The sequence below is a fragment of the Triticum aestivum genome, chromosome 3D, assembly GCF_018294505.1.
Source record: "Triticum aestivum cultivar Chinese Spring chromosome 3D, IWGSC CS RefSeq v2.1, whole genome shotgun sequence".
In the NCBI taxonomy this organism is placed as follows: domain Eukaryota; kingdom Viridiplantae; phylum Streptophyta; class Magnoliopsida; order Poales; family Poaceae; genus Triticum; species Triticum aestivum.
Genome location: NC_057802.1, coordinates 603,640,001 through 603,659,050, shown reverse-complemented (window position 1 = coordinate 603,659,050; position 19,050 = coordinate 603,640,001). Strand labels below are relative to the sequence as shown.

The window sequence follows — 19,050 nt, the reverse complement described above, 5'->3', positions numbered from 1 at the left end:
TGCACTGGGGGAAGAAGGAGTAACGACCATCACCGACGGTCGCAAATGTCAGAGAGGAATCAGTGAGGAGAGTCTCCACCATATATATGAGAGGACGAAGAATCCCTAATGTTGTCGTGGGGGTCGTTTCTCCTTCTTCTCCTTCTGCTAGACCTTTGTTATGCACTAGGGGAAGGAGGAGTAACGACCATCACCGACGGTCGCAAATGTCAGAGAGGAATCAGTGAGGGAGAGTCTCCATCATATATGAAAGGACGAAGAATCCTGACTGTTGTCGTGGGGGTACCTTCTCCTTCATTCCCGTGTGCTAGACAATTTGGTGTAATGCACTCGGGAATGAAAGGAGGAGCTACCATCACCGACGGTCGAATATATACACCACGTGAGCTGAGAGTTTTCAAGAAAAGACTCGACAGACTGATAGTCAACCCGTGATGAATAATGATGATCTAATTTAGGTTTTTTAGTACATATATTTAACTATATAAATTTAATATTTGAATTATGAACATAGGAAATGTCGTACTCGGACGACGCGAATCTGAGCAGTGCATGCCAAGGCATCAACGCACAAACACGAAAGCACTTTGTACCACTAGCTAGTTTCTCGTTTATTTTCTCCGTAAATTTGTTCATAAAAACAATAAAACGGACACACTGTTTGCAAAAGAGATGTTGCCGGTATGCCCACCACGGATGCCCGGTGCATGCATGATGAATCTCACATGATCGACACAGCACACTCTCTTCCATGTGCCATCGCTCATGTCATGCTATGCAAGTAGAGTACTGTAGTACTTATCCTTCCCATTTTAAAACAGTCACAACTTACATGCTACTTGTATTATCTCAATATTTTCCTGTTCTTATCATTTTTCTTTTTTGGAGATCTGCTACTTTTCACATGCAAGTTGTGCATTCCTTGGTACTTTACATGCAAATTGCACATCCACAGATTGGCATGTTGGTCCTGCTGCTCTATTACCCAGTTGGTAGCACGCACCGGATGTGTACCACCAAAATTTAATTGAATTTGATGCTACCCCTCCGGTCCTTTTTACTCCACTTATTTGAATTGTGTCAAGTCAAACTTTGCAAAGTTTGATGAAATTTATATTAAAAAAATAACGACATCTACAATATCAAATATATGTACTTTGAAACTACATTTTATAATGAATCTAACAATATTGATTTGGCATTGTGAATTTTGATACTCTTTTTCTATAAGTTTGATCAAAGTAGAGATAGTTTAACTCCGGACAAAACTTATATGCAAACTAAAAAGGACCAAAGGGAGTACTACTAGTTGACATGATTCCTAAAGATACGCGACGTGATTTGTAGAGAGGAAGAGCATAATGGATTAGATGGCCATGACGAGAACCAAGTTGAATAATGTTGTACAACATCATCACCTCAACCATTGATAACTTCATCACCTGTAGCAGGACAATTAATTGAGATCCAAAGCACCAGGAAGGCACTTCAGGTCCATGCCTGAAAAGCAAACATAAACATCTTTTTTCTTCTTTTTTGTTCCCTCCTTTTCTTTCAACTGCGCTTTCCAGTAGATGGCGAAAACAGCAATACTTACAATTGTGCGATAACTTTTTGGTAAACACAAAAACACCCCCAAGGACAACAATTAATGTTGTGTTACTGAGCATCTACATTCTCTCTTTTTCCCCTGTTGTTCATGTTGATGTGCATGTGAAAGAAACATGGCAGCTTCTTTCAAAGATGAGCCTTATCAGTTTTTGTTACTGGCTTCTCTATCTTCTTTTGTTTCCTTTGTTCATGTACATGTGAACCAAATTTGGCTCTGGGTTGTACATACCCCCCCCCTCCCCGCCCACAAATAATTTGCTTACTTTCATTACTGAAGAAGTATAATCAGAAGGGAATGGTCCCTCCAATGAGACCGAGAGGGGCAAGCCCAATTTGATGAAATTCATCTGGCGAGGACCCTCAACGAAAATGAACTGAGCTAGGTCATCACTAGCTAAGCAATCCACGAAGACCCGATCAGGCACACTGGAAACGAAGATCCACTCAAGAAGTGGCGCAGCCTGACAGAGATTGTTGAAGGGGCCAAGCAGCGTTGAGGTGCTTGAATTTTGACTAATCTTTGATACTTAAACTAAACATTAAGGGTACACATAATGGATTTTTTAGAGTGGGGGAGGGGGGCAATGGCCCCCACTGGCCCTACATAAGGTCCTCCGCAATAATACTTAACCGCTGAGAGTGATTTTATTTGCATGATCATTAACAAATGGTTGGAACAGAAACTAGTCCATGCAGTAGTTGTAAAAGTTAGGTATATATATCAAGGTGTTGACGATGCAGAGGCCCGTATCAGGAAGGCGAGTCAGGTGGCGATCTCGTGTCCCCGGCATATGGCCATCATCTCGACGACACAGGTCCGCCTAAAGCGATGGTCGATGATGACGTCCAGCGCGGCCACCGGTGACTCAAGGTGCACCGGCGCAAAGGTCTGCATATAAGTGTGACAGTTAGTGAGTCAAGTGTGCACGCATGATGTGTTTATAGGGGTGAATGTATGTGTGTGTGTATGAGCGAATGTGTGATTGTACTGTGTTAAAAAATGTGGAACACAGATGGAGCAGCCTCGCATGCGCTCACTGTACATGTTTAATAAGTCAAGTTTAGCTCAAGGCCAATTAAGCAAGTGCATGTATCATTTTATTACGATATTGATATTAATACATTGCCCTCCATGAAAAAAGCAGATGCATGCACGTTACCAGAGACACACGTACCCACTCGCAGACGATCAACGGGTAAGAGTAGTGGTCGTCTCTGGTAACGTGCGTCTCTGGTAATGTGCATCTCTGTCCGGCTCATCCTGTAGCCACTGCCACCGCACGAGCAAGTGAATATCACAAAGAGGGTCGATTCCTTCACGTCACTACTGATCCACGTTTGTGATGAGATCATATCATCATGAGCAAGACTGGGGTGGGGGCGATAGCCCCCTTTGGCCCTAGGGAAGCTTTGTCACTCCATTTAGGGTGGGGGCTGCTCAGGGAGGAGGAAGAGGATGGAGAGGGAGTGGTAGCGCTCGTGCGGATGGGAGTCGGCATCTCGGAACTGAGAGGTAATTACTGATCCATGTGGTGGATACACTGGAATTTAGTCTATTTTGGGACAGTTCAATAGCTATTTCAGAAATTCCTAATAAATCCTAGAGGCCCACTTAGTCCATTCGTGCAAGGCAAAGGGTACTACTAAAGTGTAGTCTCACATTGCTAGTTTAGTGGGAGTTGGACCTCCTTATAATGGAGGTTGTTTCCCCACATGTATGAGCATGAGAACAAGAGGGACATCCACGCACGCTCCTTCTCCGCCGCCTGCCTCGCCACGTGCAGCCCTTCGGCTGCTGGCTCCTCTCCATAGATGCACATCAGTACATCATCTTCCTCTCGTCCCCGTTCTGTTTAATATGTTGCTTCAGTTTCTTGCTCTACCGTTTCTTGTTCTATCCTCTGTTCTACATATGTTCTCTTCTAGTTCATATGTGGACATGCCATTTGCTTACTCATCGTTAGATTACATGACTTGTCTCATCTCTACTATGATAGTCATGATTTATTTACTATTTCTGTTAATAAAATCATATGGTAAATTGCTAATATTTCCAACAACCCAGAGATAGCTCATGTCCCCAGTTTCGCCAAAGTTGTGCGCGATAGGTCCTTACACATACTTTCCTCTACTTTAGGTCATTTTCATAGTGTTTGTCCCACCCATGCATGCATGATACTCCGAAAAGAAAACTCATGAGGCACCTCCAGTTTCTGGATGCTAATCTGCCAGAGGAAAGATTCTCGTGGCAACAGGGAAACTATCCATAAGAACCTGTTGATGATTAGTGGCAAGCATGGACGAGGCCTAGATCTCACCCGATGTCCCAGCGGACTCCATGAGTCTGGCTTCTTCTTCTTCCCTTTTGCTTCTACGAGCGAGGTGAGTGCAGCTAGCAAGGGAGCATCGAGCGCACGGTGAGCAAGGTATGACATCACCTCCACTGTTCTTTCTCCCTGTCTAGCAGCTAATTTTTGTCGATGAGATTGGTTGTTTTTTCTGCAATTGTCAATGAGGAGGAGGATGGATAGGGAGCAGTGGTGCTCATTTGGATGGGAGACCAAATCTGGCCTGTATGAAAAAAAGAAAACAATGTGGTTTGGCGTACCATAAAAGAGCAAAAATAAATCGGTGGGAATGTTGAAACGAGGCACTTTGTTTATTTTCTTGTATTCTGTCGACGGTGGAAAGGTGGTGGAGATGAGTGTTTTACAAAGATATACATTAGCAGTAGCACAAATCTTATGGCCTGGCTTGAAAGTCCGTTAGACCCGACGAGTCTCCAAGCCATAACAGCCTCTTAGGGAATGCCTCAACAGGTTCAAAAGTATCAACATCCAGATGCAGTTGTTGCCCACACCAGAACCACTTTTTTCGGAAATTATCTTAATACCAAAGAGTGGTTCCAAAAAATGCCATTTATATTATTCATAAAGCAGACAACATTTACACCCCTATCTATTTGTAGAATTAGTAATACTATATGATGGAACTTTGCAAATCTGAAACATGTATGCTACAAAAACTACACCATAAATCTATGTTGGATCGGAGATCCAAAACATATGTATCTATAGACAGTAGCACAATAAAGCATGGAGCAAGTGACAAAATATCAAGTTAATGTTGATACTAATTTCTTCTTGTTCATCATGACGGCACACGTGTGAAAAAAAAAACTCAATCTTAACTACAACATGAACAGCCATATAGTGCATCAACTACTACTGTGGAAGCAAAAAAAAAACATAATCTTTTATTGCTCAAAGGATAAACTGCATCCAAAGCCTTAATGGCATATGAACAAAGAGCATCAAAGGCTAGCATGCAACAGCACCATCCATTTTCTCAACAACACCACAATCTACTTAACAGCACAATCATTTTCCATGACTTTTAATCAAATAAAACAAGAATATATCATCTGGGCTAGAATCGTGACAGCATTTCATAACAACAGTTCGTCATAGCAGTTGACGGCAAAAGTTCATAATTTTTTTTCATTTCGCTCGCCTTCACTTTGCACTCTTGGGAGCGAGCGTCTTCCTTGGCTGAAAATAAAATTTGATCATCATTTTTTGTTGGAGCAAAAAGTATAAAATCATGAGCTTGCGGTGTATGTAATAAGTAATAAAACAACAAATTGCAGCTGAACAGACTCGGTGGATTTAAAAGCCACATGGAAAATTCAAATGAGGATACAGTAGACACCTTAGCTAGTTCTTGGAATACTTTACATATTCTCAAGCTCAAAATCAGTCAGGTACTGCCAGTACGTAAAAAGGAAACAAATGAAGAAGATAAAAGTACAATAGGTCAGAACAGACTGTGCATGTAGCTGCAGATCACTTATAACAGCACCAGTGAGCTGTCCCAGCAAGATGGGACTATTAGGAATGATGAAAAATTCTGGACTAAAACCGTATGTTCCAATGCTTAAAATATACTCCCTCCGTTCTAAAATAGATGACCCAACTTTATACTAACTTTAATACAAAATTAGTAGAAAGTTGGGTCATCTATTTTGGAACGGAGGGAGTAACTATTATCAGCAAGTGCAATGATTCAAGCTCGTAAACTCTTGAAAACATTGGATTTACTTATATAGCTAAAGGCAATTAAAATGTAATCTTTTACAGATACACTTCACGTATGTGCAAATGTAGAAACAACTGTGGGTATATTAGCTAACCCAGTCGCACATTTGCTTTTCCGCAGTCAAAAAGGAACACTGGAGGTTCTATTTTTCACCAGAACATATCAAAGGAATGATTGACCATATACAATACCCACTCCATGAAATTTCCAGAACCATCCTCTTATTTGGTCATAACATGTAAGCACAGAAAACCAGCAACTAGTTATTTGCCGTGCGCATTTAACAAAATACATTAACTAAAGCACTTGCCATGGAAAATTGTATGTGTCAGCTAGTGGGTACAGTGTGATACTAGGTAAACCAAAACCCCTCGTATAAACTACCATAATGCTCAACATAGAAATACAGGCACAATCTAAAAATGAACCTAGATCCGTTGAAATACACTGGGACCGTCAAAATGGTTGCACCAACATTCCCCACATGTGTGACTCAAATTCATCAGCTTGGAACTACAGTCTGACGGTCACAGTAAGTAAATGCACAATCATTTCCCCACACCTGCGACCCCAAAAAGGGACAGAAGTTCACTTAGCTATCACTAGGTACTGCGTAAACTTCATCACTCCATCTAAACTATCCACATACATCATGCGCATTAAAAAACAGTATGGTTCAGTTTGTTAAATGTGAGGTGTGCTATTAATAACATCAGCTTGTTAACATCTTTGGCGCTGTCCAATGGTCATACAGTCTATGAGTCTCTAAATCATTAGTTACCAGAAGTATTTTGTAGCTAGTTTTAAGATAATATCACTGAAAAAAATAGCACCGCTAATAGCACACTATAGCGTGTAGAGAATTGTCTCACTAAATTGATCAGTGTACAATGTCTCACTAATAGCATGCTATAGCGCGCTATTTTTTCCCCTTAGATAATATAGTTATGGAACTCAACCAAAAATGATTTAAACAGTACTTGGCACACAGATTGGACTCAGAGACACTAGGACATCAAAGGTTTGTACTACTTCTGTAACTGGTGAGCAGACAGAGTCTAGAAATTTGCCAAACTAAAACGGATGAATCCGTGAGGTCTTTATTAACTGAAAATGAGAAAACCCCAGCACCCAGAGCATCTGTTACAAAATTGCCAACGAGAGGTCGATGTGCTTTCAGAGCAAAGAGAAATGGCAGAAGGACTGTGGATCGAGATCTTCCTTGCGCATGATCTTTTCTAGGGTTCTTGCTTGGGGAGGGGAGGGGAGGAGATCAGGAAGGAGAGCCATACCTCTGGCGAGAGAGCCAGTGTTCTGACCGGAGAAGGTGAGCAATCCAGAAGCCGGCGTCGAAGCGGCGGGCAGCAGCGAGAGGCAGTCAGCGTCAAGCCGGCTTGGAGGCTGCAACAGAGGCCAGCTTCATAGGATCCCCGGCTTGGAGGCTGCCGTTGATGTGGGCGTGGAGGTGGCGGTGGCAGCAGTGGCGTGGAGGCTACCGTTGAGGTAGTCGTGGAGGCCGTCTCTGGACCTTCAAAACCCGCGAGTGTTGCCTGTTAGAAGGGAGAGAGAGGATTGGTGGAATAGTTTGATGTATTGCTTGAGGCTCGTGGGCATATATATAGGAGTACAATCATCTATTTGGAGTACAAGACAAGCCAGAACAAATCCTAGTCTACCTCGTCTTTCCTAATAAACATTATACTCAACATCCCCCGCAGTCACAACGATAGCGACGCAGACGGTGAGACTGGAGAAGAATCCGAAGACAAGCCGACGGACACCCTCCCACAATCGTAACGGTCGACGCATCGCGGAGTCGCGGCTGGAGTGGCAACCGACGAGGTTGCTCAAGCAAGGCGGTAGCCCTTTGTGCCGTTTGTCGAGGTAGCCGAGAGCGTGTGTGGTGGAGCCGTGGTCGAGGTAGCCGTGCGAAGAATGCCGGGGTCGATGTCGAGTCGGGGTGGCCGGTGTCGAGGAAGTCGCCGTGGAGCCGCGGACGCGAGAGGGTGCCGAGTTAGCATGGGCGCAGTGGTGTCGAAGTAGGGGTGCGCCGGAAAGAAAATGTTGTTGACGATGCGTTGTAGCGGGTTTGCCAAGCCCGGGGACACATCGTGGATGAAGGCATGCACCGGTGTTGCCAGCACCGGGCATGCGTAGACGGACGGAGATGAACTTGACGAAGCGCCGACCAGACTTGCCAGGCCCGGGGACACGTCGTGGATGAAGGCACGCATCGGTGTTGCCAGCACCGGGCATGCGTAGACGAGGGACCTGCACGAGCTGTATGCCATGTCGCAGAAGTCGGAGGGGTCAGCAGAGAAGAACTCGATGACGATTGCGGCGTCCATCGGCGCGGGGCCGATGTCACCAACGGTGGTCGGAGTAGATGAAATGGTTGGGGTAGATGACGGCGACGCTGGCGACGGGCTGGTGCTTGGACGAAGACGAAGGGGGTGGATGGGCGGCGGCGGCGGCTACGAAGGTAGCGGCGACGGCGGCTGAAGAAGAGCGGCGGCGGCGGCCTGACGGCGGCGGCGGCGGCTAGGTTAGGAGTGCGGCGGCGGTGCTCGAAGTAGGCATAGAGCCCTGACAGCGTGACGAAGACCGGCGCGGACAGTGGCGTTCCCGCGCCAAGGAAGACGGCGTGGCGCATACCACGGGAGGTCGACGCGCGGTGACGGCGGAGCGGACCGCGGGCCGCGGCGCTACGGCCCAAAGGGGTGACACAGCGGCAGCAGGAGGTTCGGGGTGACGGCAGGAAGACCTCGCGGCGGCGGTGGGGACCGCAGGCCGCGACGCTGCGGCCCGAAGGAGCGACGCAACGGCGGTTCGTGAGTCGGTGCAGCCGCGGGGACGGCCTCGGGGCGGCAGCGGGGACCGCGTATCGCGACACTACGGTCTGAAGGGGCGACGCAGCGACGACGCACAAGTCGATGCAGCCGCGAGAAGAACCACGGGGTGGCGGCGCCGTGGCCCGATGGGGCGACGCAACGGCAGCCCGATGCTCGATCGGTGAAGAGGCGCGCTGAACTCGGGGACGATCTTCACGGGACCTGCAGAGGCGCGCGTAACCGACGGGCCAGGTCGGTCGCGCGGCGTAGATGAGGCGGATCGCGGCGGCGAGCGGGTGATCAAGCCTATCGCGCGCGAGGTCGGGGCCGCCACTCGGTGGAGGCGTGGTGGTGGCGGAGTCCGAGATGAAGCCAGCGACGACGGACGGCGTGGGACGTCGTGCGGACGAGCTTGTCAGCACCGGCACCCGGGCTGCCAAAGCAACGCCGGCGCCCGGGCAGCGAGGCCCGAGCGACCAACGGAGCTGCGGCGCCCGAGTTGAGGCAGCCGACGAGCCTGATGCAGCCGTCCCGACGCAGCCGAGGACGAGGCCGGCGAGGTAGACCGCCGGGCCGCCGTGCAGATGCGGTGGAGGCGGGTGATGTGGATCGATGGGCGGGCCAGCGTGCGAGCGACGACTATGATTGGCCGTCGCATGACGCGAGGCCGCCGGGTCGGGGCGATGCAGGTGTCCCGGTCGGAGCAGGGCGGTGACGGCCGGTGCAGGGCGACGAGCGGACCGACGCGTGGACGGCGGCTGGCCTTGACGGGCCGCCTCGTCGCGCGTGGCCGCCGGGTCGGAGGAAAGGCCGGCTGGTCGCGCAGGGGTCAGAGTAGAAGCGCTCGGGGTTTGACGGCGGCGGCGGGCTACGCAAACCGATCAAGATTATATCAAAAACCAAAAAGAAAAACGCCGGTCAAAACGAGCGGCGAGAGAGCGAAAAAACCTGGAGCAAAGGCTTGGGAAAAAGACTCTCTAGGGCAGCCGGCCAACACGGCCGGCGGACGAACCCTAGGTACGGGCGGCGCAGCCCCCGGCGGCGGTCATGGAGGCCGACCGCCCCGGGGACGGCGCGCGGGTGCGGAAGCGGTGATGGCTAGGGTTTAAAATCGACTTGCGATAGATACATGTTAGAAGAAAGAGAGAGGATTGATGGAATAGTTTGATGTATTGTTTGATCCTCAAAGACATATATATATATATATAGGAGTACAATCATCTACTTGGAATATAAGACAAGCAAAAACAAATCTTAATTTATGTCATCTTTCCTAATAAACATTATACTCAATACTGCCTCAGTGATAGAAACCCCTTGGCTGGAGGGCACCCATATTTCTCGCACTGGGAGCCCTAGATGGGCCGGCCTAGCCGCGCGGGAGGTCACGGCCTGTTTTATTTGTTTTCTCTTCTCGTTTTTTGCTTTATTTTGTTGAACAAGAATTTAAAAAATTGTTGACCAAGTATTTGAAAAGTTGACTAAGTATTAAAAGTGTTGAAAAAGTATTTGAAAATGTTAAATAAGCATTACAAAATGTTAAACAAGTATATGAAAAATGTTGAAAAAATATTTGAAAATGTTGAATAAGTATTAATAATGTTGAACAAGTATTTGAGAAAATATTGAATAAGTATTAAAAAACTGTTGAATGAGTATTTGAAAAATGTTGAACAAGTATCTGAAAAATGCTGAATAAGCATTAAATTGTTGAAAAAATATATGAAAAATGTTGAATAAGCATTTGAAAACGTTAACGAGTGTATGAAAGATGTTGAACAAATATTTGAAAAATGTTGAAAAAGTATTTTAAAAATGTTGAATAAGAGTTTAGACAATGTTGAACGTGTATACAAAAAATATTGATCAGTTATTAAAAAATGTTTTTGGCATACACAAAAATGTAGAGGGAAAACAAAAACAAACTTAAGAAAAACAAAAAATGAAGAAGAAAAAAGAAAAGCAAACAAAAATTGAGAAGAAAAAATAGAACCAAACAAAAGAGGAGAAGAAAAAAAGAAAGAGAATTGAAAACTGAGAAAAGCTGGTGAAAACAATCAAAAACAACCGGAGAAAAATGTTGACCATTTATTTAAAAAAAGAGTAGAAATAAAAATAAAGAAGAGAAAAGGGGAAATAAAACATAAAACATAAGAAACAAATGAAAAATGGAATGAATAAAAACAATGAAAAAACAAAAGAAAACTGAAAAAAGGAGAATGTATAACAAAACCAGAAGAAAATATTAAAAAAGAAAGAAAAAAACCCAGAGAAAACCGAATACAAATGAAGAAAGAAAGAAAAAACCTTGAAAACGGAGAAGAAACAGAGGAATCACAGCTCATTTCGACTTAAGAAGGCCCGGACTACTAAATCGTTACGAACATAATTTAATCGCAGTGGCTAGCAGCCGTCACAATCATACTGGAGACCAAGGTTCGAGTGTTCCGTGAGCACTCTCTTTTCTTTCTCTTTCAATTTCTTTAAGTCTCCGCACGAGAGGTCTGTTTCTTCTCGCGTAATGCGATAAACAGTCGCCGTAGTGGTTGGAAGGGGAAATCGAGAGCGTCAAACAGATCAGCTTTCGCGCACGGTTCGCGCAAACGGGTCGGCCCATTGCCAGGAGTGAACGTACTAATAATAATAAAAAAGAACTAGCGATAGATGTTTCCGAAGCCCAGACCTAGGGTTCGAGCGTGGCTTTGCTTGCCACTGCTGCTAACGACTTTTTTTTTAGCATCAGTACAGACACAAGCGCTCATATACACGCGCATACATTCATCCCTATAAACGCACACACGCATACCCTACCCCTATGAGCACCTTCGAGAGACTGAGTCGGCATATCATCTTGAGATTTACGAAAGTGCATCGCTAGAAATCCTGAAATAAATCCAGCAATAATGCGAGCAGCAGGATTTGAACCCTGATGGGTTGGGAATACCACTGTCCATCTAACCATCTCAACCCCAGGTTGGTTCGGTTCGCACTGCTGCTAACGACTGGGAGTGGTTTAAAGTACAACGCTAAACTTGTACTAGTATTATGTACAACGGAAAATTTGTTATTTAATGTTTCTTAAAAAAATGAATAATGTCTTCTTGAACAAATTTAGAAACTCGGGCAGACTGTTAACGAATATTCAAAACATGAAACAGAAAATTGATTTTTTATACTGAACGATTTTTTAATATATATTGAAACATTTGTGAGATATACACTGTACAATTTTTAAATACACACTGAACATTTTTATCATATACGCTCAACAATATTGAGAACACATTGAATATTTCTGTGATATATGGTGAACAGTTTCCAAATATACATTAAACATTTTGTGATATACGCTGAACAATATTGAAATATACATTGAACATTTATGCGATGTACACAGAAGAAAATTTTGAATTGCGATTTTTTTTCTTAAAAAGTGAAAAAAGTTTGGAAACCATGAAAAGTTTTTGAAATCATGAACAGAAATAGGAATTTCAAACTTTTTGAAAACAAAAGATAAAAACAAAAAAAGGATAAAATAAAAAAAGAAAAAAAACATAAACAGAAACAGAAGAAGAAGAAGAAACAAAACAAAAACGGAAGAGGAAAACAGAAAACCCGAAAAAAGAGAAAAAAAGGTTAAGGGGAAGGTTCCCAAGACTTGCCGGCGCTGCTGTAAAACACTCAATATGGGCCAGCCTGTTTCGCGCGCGCTTCAGCGAAAACAACGCAGCTGGACGCTCGTGCGCATCAAAAATAGGGATCGCCGAGGAAATCGAGGGAAATGTAGGGGCTGGTCGGGAAATTTTGGGCTTTTCAGCCCGACTGGGAAAACCCCCTAAACAAGGCCTGGAAACAACCTCGCCCCCCGCGAGCGAAGGAGAGAGGCGAGCGGCTAGGGTTTCCAGCTGCCGCCGCCCGACGGCCGGCGTGTCTCCCGACTCACGCGGCTGCCTCCATCTCTCCCCACCGCTCTTCTGCTTCCTCCATCAACCACCGGCGCCACCGTCTCCCGTGCACCCTTCACAAGGTGAGCTGTGATTGATTCATATTACTTCTTGCTGAATGTTGTGAAGTGAACAAGCGTACTATACTGACTATTGCTCCTTGCTGTGAAATTTAACATGGGACTTGGCTGTTTACTTACAATCTGAAATTTAACATGGGACTTGGCTGTTTATTTACAATCTGAAATTTAACATGAGACTTGGCTGAATGTTGTATATAGGCCTGGACGACACGAGCAAGCTTTAAGCCCGCTCGTGGCGCATTAAGGACCGGACCGCACGGTCCGGGCCTGCTAAAGAAATTGCTCGGTCAAGGCCGCAAAAGTCAGATCGAATTTTTTTTGGTCCGGTCCGGTCTTTAACCTGGCCGACCGAGTGGATTGATGGCCCAAGGCCCAACAGTAGTTGCTAGGGCACGCGAGACGGGGAGAGATAGATCGAACATGCAAATCCTATTTGGCGTGTATTTTGCAAACGGGCGCCTGCAACGCCCGCGCTGGGCCAACCCATATAGTGTTTTGTTCTGTGTTTTAATCAGCAAAAAATGCATGCGCTGGTGGGGTTTCAAAACCGTGCCCTTCTTCTTCGACACGGAGTACAGAAACAAAAGCACCAACTAGTCGTATCTGGTTAATTAGATCCCTTTCCGCCTTTTATTCTTTCGTTTCCTTTTTCTCCTTTTTTTCTTTTTTTTTTGTTTTGCTTTTTCCTTTTCTAATTTCTATTTTTTCTTCTTCTTCCCGGGTCAATGAAGTATCTTGCAAATACGTGAACTTTTTCTTCACATCAATGAACTTATTTTGAAATTGGATGAACTTTTTTTGAAATTCAATGATTTTTATTTTGTAATTCAATGAATCGATGGATTTTTTTGAAATTCAATGAATTTTTTTCAAAATCACCGAACCTTTTTGAAATTCAATGAACTTTTTTTTCAATTTGGATTAACTTTTTTGCAAAATCAATGAACCTTTTTCAAAATTGATGAACTTTTTCTGAAATCCGTGAACTTTTTTTCAAAATCTGATGAACTTTTTTCTAATTCGCGAACATTGATGAACTTTTTCCAAAATTTTGTTTTTTTCTTCAAATTCTTTGTTGTTCTCAATATTATTAAGAATTCGTTCTCAGAATCATGCTTTCATTTTCAAAAAAATATATTGGACATATTATGTGTATTTATTTGTACTGTAATAAGGTCAAATGGATTGTTTCCTAATTGGAAACACCTAAGTTCGAGTCACGATTGGCTATGGTAGTCATCGAGTATGTGCTGAGTTCGAGTCACGATTCTCTCAGAATTTATCTATTATCTAGTACTCCCTCCGTCCCGAAATAAGTCATTATTGGGCCGGCCCGCTACAAGCCACGAGCGCTCAGCTCCCCCTCGGTCAATCCCCTCCTCGCATTCCCCCTCTTTCCCGATCCCCTAACCCTAAGGCGACGGCGCCGTCGTCAGCCCCGCATCTCCCCTTTCACGGCGACCTCTCCCAGCGCCATCTCGTCGTCATCCGATCTGGAGGAGCACGTGGACGCCGGGAACGCAGCACGGAAGCGAGCGCGCCGTCGGTCCTGCCTCCCCTGGTTCCTCGCCGAGCGCCACGACCACGACAACGATCACCAAGAGGAGGTAACCTGACTGTAAACCTCATCCGGCTATGAGGTTTGGACCAAGATGTAGACACGTTTGGTCAGGAGATGTAGTGCTAGAGAATGGAGACTTAGCCATCACTGTGCTGTTTTTTGGTCTTCGGATGTACGTAGTGGTCAAATCTTGCCAACATAGAAAATAACGTTTTTGGCAGAATATTTTGAGTGCATATCATTAGAACCTTCAGGCTATCAATTTCAGCTTGTTTCAATATAGTCAGGTCATTTGCATCTGCTGCCACTGCAGTACATGAATCTTGCTTGGCAACCTCAGTTTCTCCACTTCTCGCAAAAAAAAACAAAAACAAAAAAAAACCCTCAGTTTCTCCACTGTAATGAGACGAGTCTTGTGATTCTAGAGATCCCAATGGTTGGTTGATTCTGCAGGGACAACATACTAGTATTACGCATATGACATACAGAAACCCAAGATACTGTTGGAATCATGTTTCCAGCTTGCCCCATTGAAACGTTAAACTGAACTAAAAACATCAAATGTACTGATTATGGCTGTTATGTGTTGTTTCTTTGCAGATGGTGAAGTTGTCTTTCTCATGTGAAGGCTACTTTTGAATTTGTGTTATGTTGGAACTTGTCAAGTCATGAACCATGAGTTGTTATTGCAAGTTTCGAGATGAACCTCTCATTTGTGTTATGTTCAACTTGTCAATTGACATGAACTCGAAATTCTCATTGCAAGTTTGTAATCGCGTCGTTCAATGATGACAAGACCTCATGTTTGTGGGTGTGTTTTTTGTGATATTGTTCCTCTCAAAATCAATTGTTTTGATGTCCATGAACATTGTATTTCCTTTTGTTTTAAATGTGATTTTTTTGATGATCTTTCTATTCACCGATATAGTTTACATGGTTCAGATAAAATTGTGGTTATTTCAAGGCAGGAAAATGAGTCATCCGGTCGTGCACCCGATGGAGGTGGAGGTTCAGGCGGGCCAGCAGCCGCAGGTTAGAATGGATGACGTGCCAGGCAAGCCTGGCACGCTTTGCGGCCTTGGATTGCGGTGTGCTCAGTTCATCTGCGCTTCCATCACGCTCTCTGTGATGGCGAACACTCACTTCAGGCCCTTTCCTTCCTTTCGGTTAGGATTTTCTCTTATTCTGTAATCATCATGGCTTTTAATTCTTTCCCGTATAGCAAACTAATGAGTATTGGTATGCTCAGCTTTGTCATCGCAGCTGTTGGTTTGTTGTTCTTGTGGAGCCTAGTACTGGCCCTGTTGGACATCTACGCGCTACTTGCCAAGCGTCATTTACGACACCCTCTGCTGAGTCGGCTTTTCTCCGTCGGAGATGGGGTTCGCGCAAATCTCTACTCTTCTTTGCATTTTTTCTATTTTAACAATATATTTTGAGTTAATGATGTTACTTACTTACAGATCACAGCAGTAACTATGTACAGCGCAGCCTGCATGTCAGGTGCTGTTTCCAGGTTCTTCAGCGACAGTGAGCTGTGCACAGCAAACCACTGTGTTAGCTACGTGATTGCTATAGCATTTGCGTTCTTAGGTTGTGTTGCAATTTCCCCATCTTTTGTGCTGAACCTTAGTTCGTGGATGGCAGCTTTGCCCCATTAGGCATTTAGACTAGGTGAGTTAGTTGTCTTTTTTTTATTTTCTCCCTTTTATGCAACCTTGGATATTTTGTGACGAAGGTGTTCAGCGAACCTCATGTTTCGATGCACGAACCCAATGTCTACCCCCAGGAAATTCAATTTGTATGAGGTAGCGAATCATGAATCAGGCAACTATGCTCATAATCACTATCTAAACCATCTACCTATACTTTTCTCAGGATCAATAGAAAATTATTGTATTGTAAGCCCCTCTGAAACTATGTTATCATTTCATTAGCATGATCATATTTGCACCATCCACTCCCTTTGTGATATTAATGAACTATCTTGCGATTGGCAAGATTGTTCTTGCCTTGTTAAATAAATCGGACTAGCTGACTGCCCATGTTTTACCTCTATTGTCGACATAAGTTCCACTCATATTAGGCTCAACTGTAGGGAGTTTTAAACACAGTTTTTTAGGGAACATGAATTTTTTGACCAATGTTTTTGCTTTGTTAAAGAAAAATAAATGATTAATGTGGAAATGCTAACTTGTCTGTGTTACACAAGATTACGTGAGCACATGTATGTTAAGGGATGAAAATAAACTTGTCCGTTCTATTTGACATTATTGATCCAGTTCCTAGAATTTCTGAAGATTATCACTGAGAGACTACTTGCTGGGGTGATAATACATTCTATATTAATTTTACCATTGAAAGAATGTTATTTAGCATTTCTCTACTTTGGATAGTTGCATTATGATTGTCAGAAGAGATACCTTATAGTGAATTCATGATGGTTGCAATCTTATACATATATTGCATGAAATGAAAATGTCTACTTAATGTGTGCTCCTTAATACATTGTGACCAATTTGAGCTCACTGGAGCATAATAACACAATTTATCTCCAGATGATACGTGTGATGCAGAAGCAGTTTTGGTGACAGCCAATTTAAGCTCACTGATGCATAATACCACAATCTATCTCTTATGAAGATACGTGTGAGGCAAAAGCAGTTTTGGTGAGGGTGAGGTGAATTTTCTGTAGCCAAGGTGCGTTGGTCCCGTTTACATTATCAATCTGAATCCTAGGTGTGTTTTTAAGGAAACAACTTTGGCATAAGGGCAGAGACAAAGTATTTTAACGTGTTCATGGAAGGATGTACTATTGTCTATTGATATAACCCTAATTACTGAAAAGAGACTACTATATTCTTCTCTGATATATTGAGATGGACTGGCCCCTTTATAGAGTAGACAAGACTTGACCGACAAGCTGGTAGGTCTGTTCAAACTCTTAATACGATTTCTAAGCCGACTGGACTCTTTCCTCACAAAGGTCCTTCATTAATTAACAAAGGTCCTTAATTAATTAGGACACTAATCAAGGAATAAGGCCCACGTTTGATTGATTGGGCCACATAACATCCCTACCTTTCTTGAAAAACAGCTTGTCCGCCTCGATTGTGCGCCAGCCACTCACAGAAAAACTGCTCGCACCTGTTGAACCAGGAGGATCTACCGAGCCATCATATGTTGGGAAGTCAAGCTTGTGGATGCGGAGCACACGAGAACCCAAACCTGAGTGGAGTTGATGATTAGGACAGGGGCGAAAGGGTGGTGATGGGCGGGGTGGATCCATAGATGGGTTGTGGAGGGGGCGCGCCCATAACGGCGTATGAAATAGATTGGCAGGTGGAGGCATGAAAGCTGCTGATGGTAGTGCTGTTGCTGGTAGGTGGGGGACAAAATTGGGGAGGGATCAGGGGTGGGACTTGAATTGTAAGGTGAGGGTGCGAAGTGGCCCAGATTGATGTTAGGGGGAAGCTGCGGCGAGTAAGGAGATGGTTGGGGGTTGTAAAAGGGGGATGTCAGCTGGTGGTGGCTGGCAGGAGTCTGGCACATGGTTGTGGTCAGGAAAGCGAGGGGGTGATGGGGTGGGCAACCTGCCCATCGTATAGAGATCCGTTGGCGGTGGTGGTGGCGATTCCCCCGCTGGAGAAGGGGGTACCAGAGGTGCTATTGGTGAGGGGAAGCACCAGGGCGCGTCGTCACAGGGGAGGAGGGCCTGGGACATGGCGATGGCATCGTGGTAGGTTGCCCCAGCCGTGGAATCTGGTGGAGGAGTAGGGCCGGCAACCCGTTGCTCGAGCGCTGTCAAGTGCTGCACCAGCCCGACGAGGAGCACCTGCTCCTTCGCCCGTTGGTGTGTGAAGGTCTCCAATTTCTTCGTGGTGATCTACATCTGCTCCACAATCTCGATCTCAATTTCTTTGCCCACCATCGTAGATGGATCTAATACCAAATTGGAAGCATCTACTAGTGACAATCCTAATTACTGAGAAGTAGCCAATATTCTTCTCTGGTTTATTGAGGGGTCGGACCCTTTATATAGTAGACAAGATTTGACCTACAAGCCGGTAAGTCCATCCAAACTCTAATACAATCGCTAAACTTACTGTACTCTTTCCTAACTAATTAAGGGATAAGACTCCGCGTTTGATGGGCTGGCCCACATAACAGTTCATCCGTCTGCAATTTGCCGCACCTGGAACAAAATTCAAGTTAGCATGAACTCTTGTGTAATCCCCAATCCTTCATCACATGATCTGACATGCATCTATATACAGTGTGCTCCTTCAACAAAGCCTTCACACTGGCATTTCTGGTGTGTGTGTCTGTTCTTTACTTTGCATTGTCGTAATAGGCAACAAAATAAATTGCAGAAATTTGAGTGCTTTGGTTGATACTTCGGTGTTTCCTCAAGACGTGTTATAGTTCTCAGCTCTCAGCTAGTTTAATACCCATCTTACACATGAACATCTACAGAGGGACATGATAGATGCAGTTTGCTGTGTTGCAATGTCCATGCTGAAACTTAAATTCTGTCACAAAGCCATTTCTGAACTGATGTGATCTAACTATGACACATGGTTCCTGCTTCACATTTTAGTAAAATGTTGTAAAATGTAGTGACAAATATATCAGAAGATATACTAAGGTCATATTATAGTACCACCGCTCAGTCCCATGGTGAGTTCTTCCGGTTTCTTACATGCTTTGAGCTGATTTCGAGCACTCTCTAGCAGAGCCTTACTGTTTAAGCTCAGACTTGGCAACAGGCAGCTCATTCTTCAGGTTCTTGATTTTCAGTGCATCCCTATTCTTCTTGAGGTCCCTAATCTCCCCATTCAGATGTAGAATCTTCATGGTCAGATTGCACTTCCGAAGGTGCTAGAGAGCATGACATTATTTGGTAACAGTGCTTTGTTCTC

General features: G+C 44.5%; 1 protein-coding gene across 2 annotated transcripts; it reads left to right on the top strand.

Moving 5' to 3' along the window:
• The first annotated feature begins 13,909 nt into the window (after nucleotides 1–13,909).
• LOC123075836 (CASP-like protein 5A1) lies at nucleotides 13,910–17,515 on the top strand. 2 transcript variants are annotated; one of them, XM_044498346.1, is made up of 4 exons: nucleotides 13,910–14,174; nucleotides 15,097–15,294; nucleotides 15,378–15,510; nucleotides 15,592–17,515. In XM_044498346.1, exons 2-4 carry the CDS (start codon nucleotides 15,101–15,103, stop codon nucleotides 15,787–15,789), a joined length of 525 nt encoding a protein of 174 aa, XP_044354281.1. In that variant the 5' UTR covers nucleotides 13,910–14,174; nucleotides 15,097–15,100; the 3' UTR covers nucleotides 15,790–17,515. The 2 variants fall into 2 exon arrangements, with proteins under 2 accessions (XP_044354281.1, XP_044354282.1); XM_044498347.1 differs by having other exon boundaries at nucleotides 15,093–15,294.
• Nucleotides 17,516–19,050: the final 1,535 nt, after the last annotated feature.